Source organism: Phocoena sinus, chromosome 10 (genome assembly GCF_008692025.1).
Source record: "Phocoena sinus isolate mPhoSin1 chromosome 10, mPhoSin1.pri, whole genome shotgun sequence".
NCBI classification, from domain to species: domain Eukaryota; kingdom Metazoa; phylum Chordata; class Mammalia; order Artiodactyla; family Phocoenidae; genus Phocoena; species Phocoena sinus.
Window position 1 is genome coordinate 90,278,143 of NC_045772.1, and position 22,613 is coordinate 90,300,755.

The 22,613-nt window shown below is 38.0% G+C and overlaps 1 protein-coding gene across 1 annotated transcript in view; it reads left to right on the top strand.

Moving 5' to 3' along the window:
* SLC15A5 (solute carrier family 15 member 5) overlaps positions 1–22,613 on the top strand; it is a 90,777-nt gene that overhangs the window by 39,650 nt on the left and 28,514 nt on the right. Inside the window, exons 5-7 of the mRNA XM_032646771.1 lie at positions 3,886–4,072; positions 11,861–12,049; positions 21,691–21,822. Of these exons, the coding sequence (XP_032502662.1) occupies positions 3,886–4,072; positions 11,861–12,049; positions 21,691–21,822 (508 nt within the window). The remainder of the gene's footprint in view (positions 1–3,885; positions 4,073–11,860; positions 12,050–21,690; positions 21,823–22,613) is intronic.

The following is a 22,613-nucleotide window of genomic DNA, read 5'->3' on the forward strand; positions in this document are numbered from 1 at the left end:
CTCCTCTGACTTCTTCCAAGTACGCAGTCTGATTCACGTGCTGGAGATTGGTTTGTCACCCATGCTAGAGACCAACACCCATCCTCTTCTACTAAGTGGGTTTTCAGATTCTTAAAAAGGCCGCAGAAAATATTACATTATATTCACACAGAAAATATAAGTAAAGCCAAGCCCAATGAATCAGCTTTTTCTAAAACCTCAACTCCAAAAACTCTTTCTTCACAGGAGTTAATATTTCACTTCATGTTGCCAAAAAAAAAACAAACTTTCAGCAATGGTATCAGAGAGACTTGGTGTTGGGAAATACTTTCACTGGGGCTGAAGTCTGATCTGGTAGACTCTATTCTCATGTTAACTTCCCCCTTCCATTCCAAGAAACTCATTTGAACATATTTATCACTACAGGGTAGAAACAGTTTGTAAATCCAGGTTAGCTGTTTCTAACATATGCCAGCAGTATTCAAACACAGTTTCAGACGATAGAGTAACTGCTTGAAAACTATTTGGATTATTTTAACATAACTGAACTAAGAGAATCCACGTTACACTTTGGGTGCTTGTTCCTGCAATAAGTAAATGTAACAACTGCTATTTATTAGCTTCTACATAATGCTGGAGTTGTGATGGGCTTCCCTAACTTTTAATCATAAGAGCCCTCAACCAGCTAAGGTCTTTTGCTAACTGTTGATGGTTAGACTTCAAGCTTTGGTAGTGGGTGTATTCTTTTAACCTCAGAAGGGGAGGAGAAAGATGGTAGTTTTGTAAGCTTGGATAGACACTCTAAGCCACAGCTTTGACACACAAGTAAAAGCATGATGCCTATTTAGTTCTAGGGTAACGTAGGTGAGCAGATAAGACGTGCATGCTACAGGTGAACTTTTAAAACATATCACCATTTGCATCCCACACACTTTAATCACTGTCTCCCATATTGTTCTAGAACTGTACTGTTCAATATGGTGGCCACTTGTTGCTCTTGAGCACTTGGAATGTGCCTTGTCCAAAATGAAACATACTATACGTGTAAAAGACCAGATTTTGAAGGCTCAGTATGAAAAAAGAACAATGTAAATATCTCATTAATAATTTCTATATTGATCGTGCTAAAATATTTTTACTTTATTGGGTTAAATAAATGTATTAAAATTTTAAAAAATATCATGAAAACATCTTAGAATGGAGAAATTAATCATGAGTACAAAACTACTGATGGTTCCATGGGATGCCTTGAACCTTCTGTGCAAATAGCACAAATTACTGATTCTTACCTTCATAATGTAGTGACACCTGATTTTTTTTTTTTACTAAGTTCGAGTCTTCTCTGCAAACTGTTACATATTTTAAAATTTAACATAAATTAGAATAAATTTTGATAAGCTAATTTTTAAGCATATCACCAAATCTAGATGCCTAGTTTATTGCAAAGAACAAATACTAATACTTATTGATCACCTATATGTGTCAGAGCCTCTAAAAGATGACTTCACAGTGTCTAATTTAACCCCCAAAGCAAGCCTACAGGGCAGATTTTACCATTCTAAATCTGAGTCTCAGAGACATTAAGTGACTTGCAATTGGTTCTTGGTTACCCTACTAGCATATGGCAGAGTGGCTATCCCTACCCCAGGCTGGTATCAATGCCCACACTTTGCTGTTACCCACTATGCCTCTCTTGCAGCTGGGTTAAAAATCCCTGGTACAGACTATACAGGTTCCAAAATCATATACAGTAATGTTATACCAGAAACTTCAAAGAAAATGTTTAGAATGTACTTCTCAAGGGAGGCAGAGGTAACTTCCATTGGGATAGGCTGGAATAAGATTTTTGCCTCCAGATGAAATAATCACCAGTATAAAGGCGATCAAAATACCAAGAATAAAACATCATCGAATTCCATATTTTAAATTTAGTAGCCATTATTGACCTTCAGTTCCAAGACATACATTTAAAATATGTTGATATTAAGGCCAATGATGTTGCCATTTGACATTACTGGCCATTCAAAGGTGAAAATGAATCTTTATTGACAGCAGTTATTCCTGAATTCTCAGAGGCTTGTATGAAATAAAAGTATTTAAAATTTTTAAAGGAGATGATTTCAGAACTTGAGGCAGAAGCAGAAGTGAGTTCAAGCTTTCAAGATATCGGGGCCTTTTTTTAGATTATGCAATATATTAATACTGCTTCACTAAAGATTAATAGTACATTTGCCACATTATTAAGTTAACAGGTTTCTGTGTCTGTGATTCATGCCGATAATAACTTTCTTCCTGTTAACAATAATTCTCACTTGAAATCAGTAACAGAAACTTTCAAGTTGTGCCGAGATCCTTTCAGTCTTAGAGTAGTTCTGCTGCCAGCACTATTTTAAAAACCATCATTCATTTGCCTCTGACTGGGGATACATGCTTAATATTTTGATTGAACTAGGGCAGAACTAGCTAATACTCCCTTCCCTCTTGCCATCTGTACCCAACCAAAACAATCCTGTTTACAGTCCCAAGGGTCAAATTAAAGATTGGAAGATAAATTATCACCAGGACATATTTTATACAGATAGAAAGAATCTCAGTGAAAATGTGGTCCATTCCCGGATTTAGGCAGTTAACATAGCAATAGGCTCATTTTACAACTGGTGGGCTGGTTAGCAGCTGTACTGACTCATGACTCTGCTTCTCCTTATACCTTCTCGAATTGCACAATTGGTAATAGAGAAGGAGTTAGTGAAGGTTTCAGACAAGAAGCTGTCATCTGGATGTCTGAGCCGGGTTGCTCTCCCAGGATGGAGGTAAGGCAGGACTCCTAATGTAGTTCACACACTGTAAGAAAAAATGGAGAATCCACTCCTCAAGGACAAGACTTGGGTTGACTTTCTCGCCAAGCCACTCAGTAGCTTTGTGTGCCTCTGGGAATGAAAGAAATACTCTGTGCTACTAATGATAATGACAAAGATGTGATTATTGCAACACAGCTCATGAACTATAAAAGTGAGGAGATGCCCCTTTTCCTGTGACATTGTACTTTAGTTCTGATGTTGTGACCTAATGAGAGGTTAGGGATACTTGAAGAGACTCCAAGTTAATGTTAGAGTTTAGTTAGTATTAGGTTTTTTTTTTAAAAATGAAGAAATTCTAACACTACCTTGACGGTTTCCAGTGAGGTAGAGGTGTTGTTAGTGTTTTGTTTTCATTTCTGCTACTTTATTGTGTAACTTTTTTCTTGGAGTTCCCTTTCTGGTCCTCTAGTGCCACACAATTAGTTTAAAAGGAGAGTATAGACACAAGTGTGTTTTCTCTCCCTTTTCTCGTTTTACTTGGCTTATGTTAAAAACAAGGTCAATCCAGGTAGCCTATAAAGACAGCCTACAACAAGTAATATGTTTCCTCACTGGGTCCCCTCTTAGGGAAAAATCATTCTTACCTATTTCGTCATCAAACTCGATGGTATTTAAAGGATCTAGCCTAGCCCCAAACTATTTTCTAATCCAGGTGAAAATGAAAGTCTTAATACTTTCTACTGGCTTTTGCTTTATTGTTGGGAAAAAACAAAAAGCTTATTTGCTTATATGCAAAATTTATTACTTGATTTCTTATGTGTCATCCCAAGCACAAAATTAGGGTCACTTTTACTTTTCCAAGGAAAATTAAGAAGATAGACTAGATGACAAAATTCGTCCATAAAGAATCAGTAGAATTGTCAATAGACTAGACACAGTTCCTACTCTCCTTTGTCAGTTCATAATCATGACCTTGGAGACCCGGGGAACATCCAGCTCATCTGTCACAGAGTACTGGCAAGGGACAAGAAATCTGCCACAGGACACTTCCTCCAAAGTTACTTTAACCACTGTCTTACTGAATGGCTCTTTCCCCCTTCAAATACAGATTCCTTCAGGATATTATCTGCAGACCATGAATTCCAACCTGAATTTGGGTGGATTTCTTCTGCCAGTTGCAGTAATGAATGCCGTCAGCATCCTACCACTACTACTTTTAGCTCCTTTAATGGAGTATTTCAGCACCTGCCTATTTCCCTCTAAGAGAGATGGCCCATTTCTGTTGGCATGCATTAGTAAGTACAACTTACCATTTCAAGTGAATGGTTTACAACTTTTAAAATAAAAAAACACTGTACTAGGATCTAAGCTAGCTATATGCTCTGGAGTAGTCTGATTTTGACAAATTGGGAAGAAGGTGAATTTGAGAGTGATTATGTCCAGCTTCTCAAATCTCTACATAGACATCAGTGTCCCATTTTCTTTTCATCCTTTTATGCTTCCTCAGAAGACACACATAAAGACTTGGTGCAACTTCCAATGCCACCAAATGGCCTCTTCTTCTTCAAGTAAAGCAGTCTCTACTCTTAAGTCGATGCTGAGAATGTTCTTAAAAATTAACACAGGTAATGGACCTAAAAAATAATGCTGAGCTACATTTGGGAGGCTTTAACTTCTGAACCAGCAGAAAAATTTACTAAAAGTCGTATTCACAGCTTTAATATAGCACTTCTTCCAATAGTAAAGTGTAAAACAGTAATTTTCAAACATTTTTTCCAGCTTTATTGAGATATAATTGACATACTGTATAAGGCGCACAGTGTCATGAATTGATGCAAGTCTATACTGCAAAATATTTATCACAATAAGGTTAGTTAACACTTCCATTACCTCACATAATTACAGCCTTGCTGTTGTTATGGTCTACTCCTATTTTTAATAATTATTTTATTTTATTTATTTTTGGCTACATTGGGTTTTCATTGCTGCGCGTGGGCTTTCTCTAGTTGCAGCGAGCGGGGGCTACTCTTCGTTGCTGTACGCGGGCTTCTCATTGCGGTGGCTTCTCTTGTTGTGGAGCACGGGCTCTAGGAGCGCGGGCCCCAGTAGTTGTGGCACATGGGCTTAGTTGCTCCGCAGCACGTGGGATCTTCCTGGACCAGGGATCAAACCCATGTCCCCTGCATTGGCAGGCGGATTCTTTGGTCTACTCCCATTTTTTTAAGTGAAAAAAAATGTAGGACTTCTTACTCAGAACACAATCAATAGACTGTAAAATAAAATTTCTTCCAATGAAATGGGAGAGGAGGAGCATTCTGGTCACACTCTCCTCTGCCTCGCTGTGGTCCCTCAGGAGCTGCTGTGGAACAAGACGACAAACGATGGTACAGGAAAACCAGGCTCAATCTAACGACCAGAAATGGAGGTCTCAGCCCCTGCTCTGCTACTGAGCTGCTCCTGAGTGAATTGGAAAAGCCACTTAACCTTTCTTGTCTTCTAGTTCACTTATTTTTTTTATTGAGGGGCATGCCTGAGATAAATTTTGGGTCCCTTTGTTCTGTAAGACTTTTGAAATCATTCAGGGTGATATCAGTACCTGGAGCCCAATTGGGACACAGAGTGAAAGCTCTATAAATGTTAACTAATATTGAGTCATCATTTGCAAGGGGCAGGTCTCATTGTTTGGTGAGTATAAACACAAAACAAAGGGAGTTTGAAACGCTTAAGAAATAGCATGGGGCTTCCCTGGTGGCGCAGTGGTTGAGAGTCCGCCTGCCGATGCAGGGGACACGGGTTCGTGCCCTGGTCCGGGAAGATCCCACATGCCGCGGAGCGGCTGGGCCCGTGAGCCATGGCCGCTGAACCTGAGCGTCCGGAGCCTGTGCTCCGCAACGGGAGAGGCCACAACAGTGAGAGGCCCGCGTACCGAAAAAAAAAAAAAAAAAAAAAGAAATAGCATGCAATGGCAACTTTATGTGTTATCATCTACTTGAGAAATAACTTCATTGAAATAGCCAAGGTCAAGCAACTGATTCTTTTCTCTTGGCTAACCAGTTGTTCTTCTTAATTCCTCCTTTGTAGAGATCTGTGAAGACCAAGCAGTCTTCTAGTAACCCATTATTATATATTTTGCTGTTCCTCTGTTTATAAATTAAATTTTAGGGTATGTGCTTCCTATTTACCAAAGCCATCAACAAGATCACATCACAAAGTAGATTTGTTTTTGGAAAGAACTCAAGTGACTAAACTCTCCCTAGTTTATTTTATCTTCAACTGTAGAGGTCTTTAGTGCATATTCTGTTTTGATTTATTCCATAAGCCAGTAACCCTGACATTCTTTATTGTCATAGGTTTAGGCAAACTATAAATCTTAATAGGTTTTGACAGTCCTTAAATCTTAAAAAGTGCTTTTTTTTGTCTGCCAGTGAAATCCAAAACAGTATTAGTGAATGCCCGACACTATTTGAGGATACAAAAGAAAAGACATCGTACCTACCCACAGCCAGTGTACTATTAATATATTGAATGCAGAAGAAAATGGGGGTAAATTTACATTGCAAAATACCAGACACTTTGGCAGTCCTGTACAGAATCATGAAAATTGAGTCTATGCTTCCAAATTATGCTTTAGTACTAAAAAATTTTTTTAATTGGGCTACTTTAGAGAAATATGGTATACAACATGACTGAAAGAACTACTTTAAAAATCCTTCCTGGGGGCTTCCCTGGTGGCACAGTGGTTGAGAGTCCGCCTGCCGATGCAGGGGACGCGGGTTCGTGCCCCGGTCCGGGAAGATCCCACATGCAGCGGAGCGGCTGGGCCCATAAGCCATGGCCGCTGAGCCTGCGCGTCCAGAGCCTGTGCTCCACAGGGGGAGAGGCCACAACAGTGAGAGGCCTGTGTACCGCCAAAAAAAAAAAAAAAAAAAAATCCTTCCTGGGAATTCCCTGGCAGTTCAGTGGTTAGGACTCCACACTTTCACTGCTGACCAGACGAGGGCTCAGGTGCAATCCCTGGTTGGAGAACTAAGATCCCAAAAGCAATGCTGTGCAGCCAAAAAAAAAAAAAAAAAAAAAATCCTGAGAATAAGAAATCTTAAATTCACTTGAAATATGAGCAACTTTCTCTTGGACAATTCTCCACTCTTGCATATTTGAAATCATGTCTATTCTTAAAGAAGTGTGTGTGTGCTTTTCTGGATAGAGGAAAGTTAGACAGAGTTATCTAACATATTGTTTGATGTTAATGAACTAAATATTCCTATGAAGAGTGGTAACAGACTTATTGGGCAGGAAAAAGAAAGAAAACTAGATTCATCTAAAAAAACTGAGTTATATTCTTCTGCATACAGAATACTGAATTCAGTTGTTTCTAAGCCAGACTCCATTCATTTGTTCATTTACATACTTGTTCACTTATTTGCATAATATTTTGCTATGGGAATATAAAGAGGTATGCATCTTTTTAACTAATGTTTGCTTAAGTTTCCATATTCTGCCTGTGATTATGGAAGATGATAAGTTTTATCAGGACATATAAACATAAACCTAGGGTACTTTTTGATAGTAATCTACGTAACTGAAATTAATCTAACATTAAAATTTACTTTCACTTTGAACCCAAGTACCTTGAAAATTGAGTGAAGTATATAAGTATATAAATTATGAACATACAAATATTATGAATTCCTAATTGGAACCTAGGCACCTTCATATACATACCCACTTAACTTCACGATAATTCATCATTTACTAGGTCAAGGGTCTCAAAGATAATGTCTTATTTGAATTCAGACCTTCTGATTCTAAGCTCATTGCATCATCATCATCACCATCATCATCATCATTATTCCACTTACCAGCCATACAGAGTTCTTAGATTACAGAAGTTATCAGTGTTAATTTGGAATCCTGACTGCAATTTCCAATTAAGGCTACGAAGTGAATGAAAAATTTTGTCATCACAATGAGTAGTTGCTCCTGGAGTCCACCACTCCCTTTCACATTCAGTCGTTCCCCATCACGTTTAAGGAGGCAGATGGTATAGACAATGACGATGCCTAGTGTTTGACATGGATAATCACAGCCCCGGCCAAGAGTGAGGGATAGAGAAATCTCATTCAGTTGGTCAAACTAGAAATTTAATAAAGGGAAAAAAATGAGCTCACTTTCCTTCATCTAGCTCATAAACAGTGCAACGAAAGAGGAGTTTCTTATTCAAGATAGGACATTCTTGAGTTTATCAGCTAAAGAAAACAACAAGTGTACCAAAGTACCAACAATAAAAAAATCTCCAAACCTTCCAGAACTGTGAAAGGCAAAGGTTTGATACGCTCAGAGTGTTTCATCAAGACTGTATTTTCCTAACGTTACATGTGACAGATTTGTCTGTTTAAAAGTCAATCTTAGTACACTAAAAATCTAGAATCAGTGATACTGTGATTTATCCTCTGTCATCGTTGGATATCCTTTGTTTTAGCCTTTTTCGGTTCAAAAATATTTACACCATGAGTATCTCCTTTCCTTACCATTAGCTAAAGCCCTGCAGTCTGTGCTTTAGTAGCTAGCGCTGACACACACAAGTATTGATCTGACTAAAATCAGCCTAATTAAGATTGTTATTAAGCCTTATACAAAGCAGAGTGTGTACAACACAGCAGGTAGCAATTATCTGGGCTTTTAAGTAGCATTGATATTGAAATGCAGATGAAGTATATTCAAATATCTGCCAGACCTTCCTCTTTAAAATAAAACTTGAAAATTCAAATTCTAACTTAAAGTCTTTTATGATATAGGTATAGCCGAGGTGTTGTTTCCTTCTTGTGTAACCACTAACTTCTACGAGTCCTAATAATTGGCAGTGATATAAAATTTCTTTTTGGTTGTAATCAAAATGCTTGATAAATTAAAAACCAAGTCAGAGATCCAATCACCTTCATTGAAAGTAGGATTATTTCATCAAAACTACTTTTTCTCTATTATAGTTTTTAGAACTGTGACATTTTTCCAAGAAACATCACAGTGTATACCCATCGCAAAATACCTGGCGAGAGGAAGTATATAAACGCTAAAAGAAGTAACGTGCAAATATCTAGCCTGAATAACTCGTTCTTTCGGTTGTTCACGTGTTTAATAAAAGCACGTTAATGTTCTCAGGTTCTTACTTTTAAAGTTGACATGAACACTGGAATTAAATTTGAGGCCGACCATCTAGTAAACCATCTGAAGCAATAATTTATACCTTACAGATACACTTGTATAACTGATCTCCATGTAAATGAGTTACCTGTTCCAGGTTCAGAAGGTTAAACGCAAACTGAAGCCGAATCTCCTGAAATGAGTTTCGAGTGGTCTAAAGAGAAACGAAAGACAGAATATGGATAGCTCAATTCAAATACAGGAACATACCACTAGCAGGAGAAACAATAAAGCCAAAAACGTATGCCATTCTAATAGTGGGTGAGAAGGATCTTCCACAAAGGCAGCAGACGTGTATGATGATAAAATCACAGCTGTCTCTATAAGAGTGTTTTATGGACACCAGTATATTCTTACATCAGCTAATTTCATATCCTCAGAATTTTCCAAAATCATGGATCCAAGGGCAATTTCTCAAGGATTCAGTAGAATTCCATACTTACTGTTGTGTTACACATCAGAGACTCATACATCAAACTACACATAAAAAAACCCATAGTTTTCTCAGTGAGGTAAATTTAACCAATAATGGAAGAATCTTAACATATCTATATTGTAGTATTAGATTCTGCTTCAATAGGAAATGGCAAGTACAACCGAAATGTTTGAATAAATTCTGACTTTTAAAAATTTCGTTGTGGTCTAGGTTGGAAAATTATTACATGGTGGGATAATAGAACAAACTATAAGAGCTTTAAGACTTTTATAGACCTGTCTACAATCACACAGCCAATATTAAAACATACATTATTTATCTGAATATAATATCTCCTTTGGAACCATGTGCTTTATCTTGTAAATACAGATCTGCTAGAGGTGTAAAATGTGTACATTCTGATAAACTGCACTCTGCTTTGGACGAGTTATGATCTAATAGAAGTTAGGAATAAAAATGGAGCAGATTAAATTTAGGTTGGAATCCAACTTTGTTATGAATTTTTAAAAAGCCATTTTTCACTTGCACTGGAGTGCAGCAGCAAATAAAAAGCAAATGTAGTTACCTAGATGCTTCAGGTAAAATACACTTTGCCCTAAAATATCTAGGCAAATGAGTTAAATATTCGTGCTTTGCTTGAAATTGGAGAACTATCTTTCATTGGGCTTTCCTAGACCTGGTCTCAGAGCGCTCTATGCTAGAGAAGTTTAACGTGTGTAGAAATCTTCTTGGATCTTGTTGAATGCAGATCTGATTCAGTCTTTCTAGGATGAAGCTTGAGATTCTGTATGTCTAGCAAGCTTCCAGGTGATCCCTAAGCTGTTGATCAGGGACTATACTTTGAGTTTCAAGGACAGAGCAAGAGGCCAAGAGACTTCTCTCTCACATTTCATGCCTATGTACAGGAAACAGAGGCCCAGGTAAAAATGCCACAATTCCGCATCAAGTCAGAGCTAAAATTCATCAGTAAGCCATAAAACCTGATGACTAAACTAAGGTTTGGCCAACCATTACACTCATGGGCCAAATCTGGCCCCAACTGCCCTAGCAAACTGCTTTACATATAGCGGTAACAGAGTAAATATTAAATTGAATTGACATTTCAGGTCTCTTTCTGGTGAGTCTTAACATGCCAAGTAATCTAGATAAATCCTGTGATGAATTTTATCTTAAAGGTAGATAATATTAAAATTCCTTTTTTAAATATGAACTGTTAACAGAACCAAAATCTCTACTTCATTATGAATGGGCCTTCGTGGAACCTGATTTAAAGTAATAATAAATTTTAAAATTCCTCAAATTTTCTCTTATTCAGATTTCCTCCCTTTTTACACCTTCTATTTCTTGAGGTCTCAGTAAAGAGCAGATTTTATGGATACATTTAAATGCTGAGATACAATCAAAAAATTTACCTACCAGTTTCTCTATCAACCAAAACAAACATTAAGCTATTTAAACATTAGATTGATTTTTCGGAATTGAAAGCTTTGCCTTATCTGAAATTTTATGCAAGTTAGCGAAAGGTGACTATCTCTAAATTTCAAGTAAATTCCATCAAGCTAAAGTTTGCCTCTGCTCTAACAATGGGATTAAGTCCAGTAATAGGAATGATAAATTGAGAAATGGAATGGTTGCGGTAGATATAAACCGTACCAAAACTGTAACAAAATCTCTACTCATTTTCAACCAAAAATTCCTAGATAATTCCTTAAAAGTAAAAGAGAAAAGCTGAACCACTATCTGAATAATTGCTTCCATTTATGTCTGTTTCCTAGTTAATTCACCTTTAATATTTTTTTCCTAAGCCAAAGTTTCTAGTCTTTAATTCGGTAACAGCTGCTTTACTTTTTCTGAAAAGATTAGAGAAATGTCAGAAAACTGAGGACTGATGATGCTTACAGGTTATTTCAAAACTGTTTTTCAATAATAATTAAAATCTTATAAAGAGATCATTTTATTTAAAATTTTCCCAAATCATTTTTGATTCAGATATATCTAAAAAAGTTATCAGAATAATATAACTTATCTGAGGATAAAAGTTCAAAACCATTGCTTTAGCTTCAATAATAATTGCTACTAATTGCTACCAGGAACCATGACAATAATAACTGTACATTGTCTTTAAATCTCACAGCCATCCTACAAAGTAAGTGTCTTTAACCCCATCTTAGAGCTGAGGAAAGAGATAATGAGGTTAAATAACTGAGGCCATGTAACCAGTAAGTCAGGAAATAGGGAACTCATGTAGCCATTTCTGAGAGACCAGAGCCTGAGCACAGGAAAATCACACAACACAGTTAGCTGGCGTCTGGATATCCTTGGAACATCAGCAAAAACAACAGATGTTGAGGATACATCCTCTACTGTCCATGTGTAAGAAATGCTATAGCCTATTACATTGATTTGGAGGCTCTTTAAATTTTTTTTTTCTTTTTCACTTTTTCTTCAGTTGCTGGCAATCTTTCTGCTGCATTATCTGTGATGGTAGCTGGCTTCTTTGAAATACACAGAAAGCACTTCCATCCAGTCAAGCAGTCTCTTTCAGGCAAAGTTGCCACCATTTCCTCCATGCCCTGTTTCCACCTGGTTCTTCAATACATTTTACTTGGAGGGGCTGAAACTCTGGTCAACCCAGCCTGTGAGTAACAATTTTTTCACCACCTGTTAGAACACACTGAGTCTTCACACAGAACACATCACTTCAAGCAGCTGGAGATCTAGTCCCACCCTGGAGATTTCCCACAATGCTTCAGAACAAGCCTATGCATCACCCTCATTTTTAAAAAATGTATAATTACTCTTTCTTCCTTTACTACATACAGACTATCATTAATTCTACCTGAATATAGATAGAATGGAACGTAAGATTTACTAACTTGGTTAAAGGCAGTGATCATTTGGTCAGATACAAGACAGGAGGAAAAAACTTTGCTAAAATCTAGAAGACACCGCTGACATATGCAGACGAAAACTCTCCTCTTCTCCCTTCCCTCTTCCCACCCCGCTCCCTCTCATTCATAGATAAACTCACATATATACTCCCTCCAAGAATGACATTTCTAATGTACTTTCAGAGTATATAAGTATGCAAAGCAATGAAAATTTGAGTCAATTTTCCAGACAACTCAATGTCTTTAAATTAAATTACACTAAATTAAGTGGGATCACTAGTGTTTCATAAGACAGGTTCAAAGTAACTTTATTAAAAATCAAGCATTTTCTGGCATATCTAGATGGCTGATATTAATTAAACTAGCCACTTTAAAATTCATCAAAATATTTCTGTGACTTCTTGCACAGAAATGTGTGTGTGTGTGTGAGTGTGTGTGTGTATTTACCAGTGTGATCTATTGCATCCTATATTTCTATCTTCCTTATTGTTCCCTGTATGGGGAATCCTGATTGTAACTCAAGCACCAATTATACTTTACCAAGATTATTTTTATAACTTCCTAACTCTTCCTACCTTTAACATCTCTCCTGTTCTAGCTACTCAATTCACAACCTTTTGAATAATTATCCTAAATGACAATTCTACCATTTCCCTTGTTTAAAATCTTCAATGATTCTATTATCTTCAGTTATTCTTAAATTCCTTAAAGAAATATATATTTTATATATACATACGTGCACACATACACATACATATATATGATACTGAAGCAGTTCTTTGAAAAAAGTCAAAATAAAATTGTGTCATTACAGTCATATATATGTTAGACTTCTTTTTTATAATTTTAAATCATTTCATTCCACATGAAATAAAAGGTTTTATGAGATTCTAAAATGTGGCTATCACTGTTTAACACTACAAGGAATACAACAGAAGTATAAAAGAATGCCACCACACAAATATTTGTGACTTCCCTGATGTTTCCAGAAAACTGTTGGACGTAGTCAGCCAGAATTTTATAGGTTAGATGTGAAGAAAGGTGATGTATGAAGGTGATGAGTGAATGCAGTCAGGAAATGCCCAGCCAGCTAAGCAACTGTGGTTCAACACACAAAAGCCAGAGAGGCACTTACACACATAGACTTCAAAAGGCAGATCATGTAGTATAAATCATTTAGTCCACCCATCCCTGATTTACCCATCTGGAAGCTGAGGTCAAACTAAGTCAACTGACTTTTCCTCTATAGAGCTCATGGGGTAGGGACCAGAGACTTTGTTTTGACTTACAGCTTTGTCACTTACTACATGTGTGACCTTAAAAATTCATTTAACCACTAAGCTTCACCTTTTAGATCTTTAAAATGGAAATAATTATAATCCTTCCTTATATCACAGCATCAGTGTAACAGTCAATGGGAATGAAGCCTACTTCTTGAGAATTAAATGACAGAAAACGTGAAAGGGTGTTTGGAACTGTAAAATCAAGAATCACTCTTCTGGAAGGCAGTACAGCATAGCCGTTAATATCCATGGTCTTAAAGTCAGGCAGATCTGAATTCAAACCCACTTCAGCCACTGACTGGTTGTGTGACCTTGGCAAAATTATTCTGCATTTCTGAGCCTTTCTCATCATCTATAAAATGGGGAAGGGATATTGTAAGGACTAAGTGAAATATTTCACGTAAAGGAAAAAAGCAGAGTGTCGAATATATAGACAGCACTCAGTATTAGCAGCAGTAATGTATGCTGTTATTTTTGTTACTATCTTTCACATAAATTAATAGTCCAAGACTCAGGGCTCAAGCACAGATGTCCGGCTCATAACTCTTTCTACCACACCTACCACAATGTGAGCACCAGGAGACTTGGCAGTGTGGGCAGAATCGTGTCTTTCTCACCAGTCGTCCTAGGTCCCTTTTCTCTCCTTACTTCTCACCTCCAATCCAACAGCAAGTCTTTGTCTTTACTCTGAAATATAATCTAAATCTGGCCCTGTCTCCAAATGAATTGATCTATGAAACACAAACAGACTCAGAGACCTAGAGAACAGATTTGTGGTTGCCAGAGGGGAGGGGGTGGGGGAGGGAAGGACTGGAAGTTTGGGGTTAGCAGATGTAAATTATTACATATAGGATGGATAAACAACAAGGTCCTACTATATAGCACAGGCAACTATATTCAATATCCTGAGATAAACCATAATGGAAAAAAAATCATTAAGAAATGTCTTTATATGTATAACTGAATAAACTTTGCTGTATGGCAGAAATTAATACAACATTGTAAATCAACTGTACTTCACTAAAAATAAAACTTGTAAAAATGACAAATAAATCTGGCTCTGTCTCACTATGTCCTTTGCTATCCACCTGGTCTCTAATCCCAATTCCTTTTTTTTTTTTTTTTTGGCCATGCTACAAGGCATGCAAGTTCTTTCCCAACCAGGGATTGAACCCTTGCCCCCTGCATTGGGAGCATGCAGTCTTAACCACTGGACCACCAGGGAAGTCCTCTAATCTCAATTCTTTCTGAACCTCCTAACTTGTCTCCCTGCTTCCTCTCCTGCCTGAGACCATTCTCTTAACAGCTATCCTGCTCTTTCTAAAACATCAGTCCTGTCGTTCCCCTGCTTAAAATTCCACAATAGGGATTTGGAGATAAATTTCTTAAATGGTGAGTAAGACTCCACGTGATTCGGCCTCCGTGTACTGCTCCAACCACATTCTAGAACATTCTTTCCCCGACCGCTTCACTAGAAATTTGATGATCTTCATTCTGTGTTTCTAAGGTGTCAAACTTATTTTTGCCCCAAGGCCTTTGAACTTCCTCTGTCTAGAATCTCTTTTCTTTCCTCTTCAAGCAGCTGGCTTCTCCTCATTATTGAGTTTTCTCAAAGATCATCTCGTCAGAGAGGATTCCCTGGTCATCCCATCATCTTCCAGTCCATTACCCTGTTCCACTTTTTTTAAAATAACACTTGTGAGAATCAAAAATTTTCTTATTTATAAGTGTATGTTTATTGCCTGCCTCTCACCATGAGAATGTACAGTCTTGAAGTACATTTTCTGATCTTTCTTTTTCATCTCTGTATTCTTCCGTGTTCTGAAAAGTACACATATATGGTAGGTGATAAATAAGTATATTTTATAAACTAGATTGAATAAACTAATGAATGGATGAACTCTATAGCCATTTCTATTTGAGTATAATAAAAATATACTATTCAAATTACTGACAGTGTCCTACATTGTTAGCACTGAGAAAGCAAGCACAGTGGATCACTTTCCAAATTTCAGTGGACATTTTTTACCCCGTTAAGTCATGGTGGACATTGAAGATGATCCGCAAGAAAAAAAAAAAAAAAGAAAACACTTCAAATTACGTCTTAATCATGGCAGTGTATACCCCAGCTATCTCATAACTTGTTTTTGTTTATTCAAATAATACTGTGTGGGCGTCTACAATATGCCTGACACTGCTCCAGGAACTTAAGACACATCAGCTTAAAAAAAAGAAAGAAAACATTTCTGCCATTGTAGGACTTATATTCTACCAAGGGGAGAAAGGTAATACACAATAAATGTAATAAATAAATCACAGAGCATGTTAGAAGTTGATGAGTGCTAAAGAAGAAAAGATAGAAAAGGATAAGGGGAATCAGAAATGCCAAGTAGGGAGAGAACAGGTTGCAGCATTAAGAGATTGGTCAGGATAGACCCCAGTGAGAGGTGACATTTGAGCAGAGACTTGAAATAGTTGAGGGAGTCATCCACATGGATATATGTAAAGAATATCATTGCTGGAAAAGCAGTCAGTAAATGCAAAGATGGGAGTGTGGTCTGGCAAGAAAGTGCAAGGAGTCTCATGCAGTGGAGGAGTGAGGAGAGAGAAACTGGTAAGAGATGAGTAAAAGTGGCCATTGTAAAGACTACAACTTGGGGCTTCCCTGCTGGTGCAGTGGTTGAGAGTCCGCCTGCCGATGCAGGGGACACGGGTTCGTGTCCGGGTCCGGGAGGATCCCACATGCGCGGAGCGGCTGGGCCCGTGAGCCATGGCCCGCTGAGCCTGCGCGTCCGGAGCCTGTGCCCTGTGGGGGGAGAGGCCACATCAGTGAGAGGCCCGCGTACCGCAAAAAAAAAAAAAAGACTACAACTTGGGCTCTGAGTGACATGGGAAAAGGAGTGACATGATATTACTCACACTTAAAAAAAAAAGAAAAACCCTCTCTCTGCTGTAGAGAATATACTATAGTGAGGAAAAGGATAGATACATGGAGGTACTAATCTAAGGAAGACCAATGAGTGTCTCAGAACAGGAAGAAGCAGTATAGGTAGTGAGAAATAGTCAAAGTTTAGTCATATTTGAAGACAGACCACTAGAGTGAAAGGGGGAGTTAGCGATGACATCAAAGTTGTTGACCTGAGCAATTGGAAGGATGGAGTTGACATCTATAGAGAGATAACAGGCTACCGGTGCAGCAAGCCTTGAGGAGAAGATCACGAGTTTCATGTTGGACATGTTGAGGATGAGCTGTCAAACAGAGATATCAAAAAGGGCATTGGATATCCAAGCCTATGATTTGGTACTGAAGTAGGGGACAGATGCAATTTGACAGTCATAAGCATTTCAGTGGTATTTAAAGTAATGGGACTAGTTGAGATCACCAAGGGAGTCAGGGTACATAGGAAGTCGGTGTAGACAGAGAAGAGGATTCAAGAACTGAGAGCCCTGAGGCACTCCATTATGAAGACATTCAGGAGATGAGAAATTTGCAAAGGAGATAGAAAAGAACCTGAGAAAAGAAGAAAACCAAGAATGCAACATCTTAAAAGTCAAATGAAGAAAAGGTATCCAGGAGGAGGGAATGATCAACTGTGTCAAATGCTGATGGATCAAACAAGCTGAGGACTGAGAATTGACTATTGAATTAAACAATCTATGGGCTATGGTTGATTTTGGCAAGAGTTTTTTGTATGCCCAGAATGGGAACGTTCAAAAGCCTGACCAGAATACGTTTAAGGGATAACGGGACAAGAAGAATTGGAGACGATTCATTTGAAAAACTTTGCTACAAAGGGAAACAGGGGAATGAAACAGTAGCTGACAAGGAACGGGGTTAAGAAAGGGTTTTTTATTTGTATTGCTTTTAAGGAAGAAAAATGATGGCATCACAGATTATTCTGGTGGGAATGATTCAACAGAGAGGGAAAGTTGATGGTGTCAGGAAAATACAAGTTGAGAATTTGGCTTACACAGTAGCAAGCATAGTTCATCAATGGGGACAGTTGGGAAGTCAGAGTGTGTAGATGCAGAAACTCATGGTGTGGAGATTCTATGGAAATTCTCTTCCAGCTAATTCGATATCTTTAGTGAAGCAGGATGCCAAGCCATGAGCTGAGGATGAAGGAGGACATGTTGGGGGTTGGAAGAGAGGGGAAAGGCGTGTAGTCGTTGTCTAGAACAATGGGGAGTGAAGGAACCAGGGAGATAATATAGAAGTTACCACAGAGCATAAGGAGGCCATTTGAGGTTTGTGGGCAGGAATTTTAAATGGATTGGTCAACGGAGTTATAAGGTTTTCTCCAGCCACATTAGACTGCATGGATACAGGAGCAGAGATAGCAGATAAAGAATTGTTTTGCCAATCAATGTCCAGAAAGCAAGAGACAGGCAAAGAAATGAGGGAATGTGGAAGAATAGTGACTCTGACAGTTGAACTTAACTCATCCAGTGGAACTTAACTTGGAGTAAAAGAGTAGTGAGAACACGAAGGGCATGAAAGAGGTGAAAATAATAAAAGGAGTAATGGAGTGGAGGCCCTGAAGGAGGACAAGCATTCTGGTGGTTGAGTAGTCAAGAAATAAGCTGGGAAGATGGAAGGTGGTAGTCAGAGGGGAAGGCACCAAAGTTGAGATTATGGAGTGGTGACAATTATTACTCTAGGGCATGGGTTGGCAAACATTTTCTTAAAAGTGTCACATAGTAAATGGTTAAGTTTTATACTCTACTCTCTGTTACAACTACTCAACTCTGTCATTGTGGTGTATAAGCAATCAGAGACAATATACAGTGAATGGGTGTGGCTCTGTTCCAATAAAACTTTATTTATAAATAGGTGGCAGGCTGGACCTTACCTGACTGTAGTTCAACAACTCTGGTCTGGGGTGCAAGATTCAGGGTGGTGACATGGGTGTGAGTGGCTGATGTCAAGTGGAGGACAAGGACATTGGAAAGGAGGTCAGGAACTGGGAAACCAAGAGATGGCAGGATGGAAGTTTGGGAGGATGATCTATATGTATGTGTGCGTTAAAATTGCCGAGGATTAAGGCAGAAGTGGAACTGGAGAGTGTGACCATTAGAGGGGAGCCGATGACTTTGAAAAATAGAGGAAAATGTCTTAGCGATTGGTGGCTGACAGCACAAAAGAGAAATATTAGGTGATATAATTGGGTAACATGAGATTCAAAGCTGAAGCTTTTTAGGGATGAGGAAGGAAAATGACCTGAAAATTGAAGTAGTATAAAGTTCCATTTTCTAGTTCTGCGGTGCTTCTCCACATGTTCAAAATAACCCCTCACCAAATGCAATAAACACATTTTAACTGTTTAAGAACAACTGGAGTAAAAGAAATTTCCGGCAACGAGTTCCTAGCACCAGGTGCGTCAGGAAGGCAGTTCTGGCCCTATAGTTTGTAGATCCCGCATATGCTGTGATGGGGCATCTTTGCAAAACACTAACCACCCTCCACCTGGAGACACATTTCAGCTCTCTTTGGCAAGAAGACCAGCTTTCCCGTACACTGAATATTTTCTACAGTGTCTTCACAGTAAAATGAGAATTTTAGAATAGTGGCAGACTTGTTGATCATATCTATACTACAACATGCCAAAAGAAGTATCATGGAGCCTAAAAAATCAAGCTGGTGATCACCAAAGTCGAAAAAGATCAGAACATGCAAGTAGACGCCTGGAATTGGAGATCAGAGGACTAGAAGTGCTAAGTCCTATAAAAGGGAACCGGAGGCTTTCAAAAACGATGGAAATGACATCAAAGAGAGGTTCACCAGCAGGCAGAGAGCTGGCAAAGTGTGTTCATGAATTATATACCGCACCAGAAGTTCTAGCAAGAAAAGCACAGGATTAATAATTAACTAGCAAAGTAATACTGGGCTTGTAGAGTTTCTGCTTTTTCTCAGTGAAAGAAATCGGCCTACTTCGTCTTTCTGCCCATTGTTTGTCTCCTCATATTTATAAAGAGGAAAGTTCATAAGCCACATCCTTTTTATAGCCATGAATCATTTCTTCCCAAAGCCTCTTCAGCATTTTCCTCGTACTCTCCTTTGGATCTTTCTGAACAAACCTTGCAAGCTTGGCCTCGGGCTCCTGCTGGTGGTTTGCACTGCACAAGAGAGCTCTGGTACCCACGGCCTCCTGGTGCCGATATTTGAAGCCCTTCTTCACAGCATTTTATTTCTCACCATCATTACCTTCATCTCCAGTAACTATGTGTGGTATTAAGTGCGCAGTTAGCACCGCCGTTAGTATTGTGCATATCTCTGCTTTCTGCCCTCCCAGAGTTTAAAATCCAGGAACGATGTACTGATGCTTTTTTCCCACCCTCGGCCCCAGAACTCAGCACATCTGGAGCACAGAGACTCCTTTAAATGTTTATCAAATGATAAATAAAAACACGTGGAGAACACACAGAAAGCAAAACAGAAATGTTAATTGAAAACAGGAAGGAACATGAATACATTGACATTAGGTGTTAGTAAGTTCATTTAAAAGTGCTGGACAGGAATTCCCTGGTGGCGCAGGGGTTGAGGGTCTGCCTGCTGATGCAAGCGACACGGGTTCGTGCCCCAGTCCGGGAAGATCCCCCATGCCGCCGAGCGGCTGTGCCCGTGAGCCATGGCCGCTGAGCTTGCGCGCCCGGAGCCTGTACTCCGCAACGGGAGAGGCCACAACAGTGAGAGGCCCGCATACCGCCAAAAAAAAAAAAGTGCTGGACAAATGCAGTTTTACTGGGGTAAAAGTACAGAGAAACCAGGGGTGAAGTCTTCCTGAGAGGGAAGGGAGAAGGTAATAAAATCTCATTCTTCTTAGAGAGAGGGAAACTAAAAGTTTAGTGCTTACGGTATATCAGTTTTCTATCACCACATTTCTTTTTTAAAAGAGCTTTAGTGTTTATCTACTAGCTCTCATTGTAGAAAAATTTGCAAAGTTCAAAAGAGTAAAAATCCAATAATTCAGCCAGTCAAAGCTAAAACTGTTCATGCTATTTAATGTGTTTACTTACAATATTTTGCCACTCATATACAAAAGAGAGAGATGAGTACAATAAACTCCCATGTATTCATGTTCCAGCTTCATATTTTAGCTTTATCCCTTAGATTGCCATGCGTATTTTAACATAGTTATGTTGATATGGAATGTACAAAATTATATATACTTATTTTGTTTATTTCTGATATTGAAAAAATTATTTTTAAGCGAAAATTAAAAAGAACTTTGCTCCGTGATTTTCTTTCAACCTCTTACCACCATCATTACTATTACTCCAACGATGACTTGGGGGGGAAAAGATAACCGTTTTGGAGACCCAATGCTTAAGCTACTGTCTCTTCTTAACTGGGATAATTTAAATGCATATAAAGGGCTTTGCACAGTGCCTTACACAAGTAGTTAGGGGCTATTTGATTTGGTAAAATTAATACTGTTAAAAATAGCTAAACTTATTCAGCATTGTAATAAACACTTTACATATATTATAGCAAGTAACAGTCACAGCACCTCAGCAAGTGAGTAATGGTCTTACTCTCATTTTATAGAGAAGAACACTGAGGCTTAGGAAGTTTAAGTAACATACTTAAAATCACAGGGGTAGTAAACAGTTGACCCAAGATTTTAGTATAAGCTTATCTAACTCCAGAGCCCATGCTGTTAACCTCCATGCTAGTTTTCTATGATAAATTCAAGATCTCTATAGGGAACCTAATGATGTATATGGAAGTACAGAATCATAGACCTTATTGATAGATTGCCATGATATTAACCAGTACAAGCCTTAGCTCAATCCAAAATTCATAAGAAATGTTCCAATTGAGGTGAAATTTGGGTGAATATATTGGGACACTCAACCACCAGTAATCAAATTTTCCTTGTACCATTACAGCAATATATTTTGCCATTTTTTATTCCTTGTAGACATCTGTAAATTGTAACATCATAATATAGCTTACTATAGTAACTTTAACAAAGTCCAACAGAAATTTTGCCTGTTTTGGTAAACTTTCTTTGAGGTATGATCAATACTAATTTGAAGAATATCTGTGAAAGTATTTTAAAATTTAAAGAATTCTAAATTCTGACCTTTTTTCTTCTCAGTCTCTGTAATATCATACAGATTTGATCCAAGTACCATCAGAGGAAACTTTATGAATTGTTTGACGCTGTTCAATGGTTTTGGTTGTTTCATGGGGGCACTGATGGTGGAGCTGGTCTACCTCATCTCAGAAGGTAAAAACAGTTTCATGGTATGCTTATATATATATATTGATTTGATGACTAGAGAATTGAGGGACAAAACCTTAAGAGAGGGGTTTTGCTAGCGTAGTCTTTTTTTAAATTGATCCACTTTTGCAATTAAGAGAGTTAAGATAGGAAATAGACTCTTGCTGTATTCATTAATTTCTAGGAATTGTTTTTCTTTTGATAGGGGGAGGTAATTACAGAATGTCACTTCTCATGAGACCCTGTCTGCTGTCTTTCTTTCGTGTACTTTAAAACAAACTGGTCATTATATTCTTACTGGGTCTTTCAACAGGGCTGTATTCCATAATGTGTCATAGCTGGCACAGGTGACCCTCAGAAAAGGTAAGTCCTGTGTAAATATAAAAGGACAGGGTATCTGGATGATCCTTTAGCCAGAAATAGTGTCTGTGCAACCAAAGAGAAATTGTGAGTTGAATGACAACTGATCTTGGAAATTTTTCCCTATAGATATTTTGGTAAGGAGAAACAATCAATCTGAAAAATTCACATGCAACATAAAAAGTACTACACTTATATGGGCTGGTAGAAAAATCAAACAGGATAACATTAAAGATTAGCTGTCACAGTGAAATGTCTTTGGCTGTTTTTTAAATCTACAGACTTTTTCCTTTATTTGTTCTGAGAGGTTAATACAGCTTAAAATTTATTAAATTTGCTTGTGCTTATTTTATGGGAAATACTGCATGCCCATTCTCTGCTTTCAAAAATACTTAGTTATACTTTTAAAATAATGTAAAGAAACATTCATTTGTATT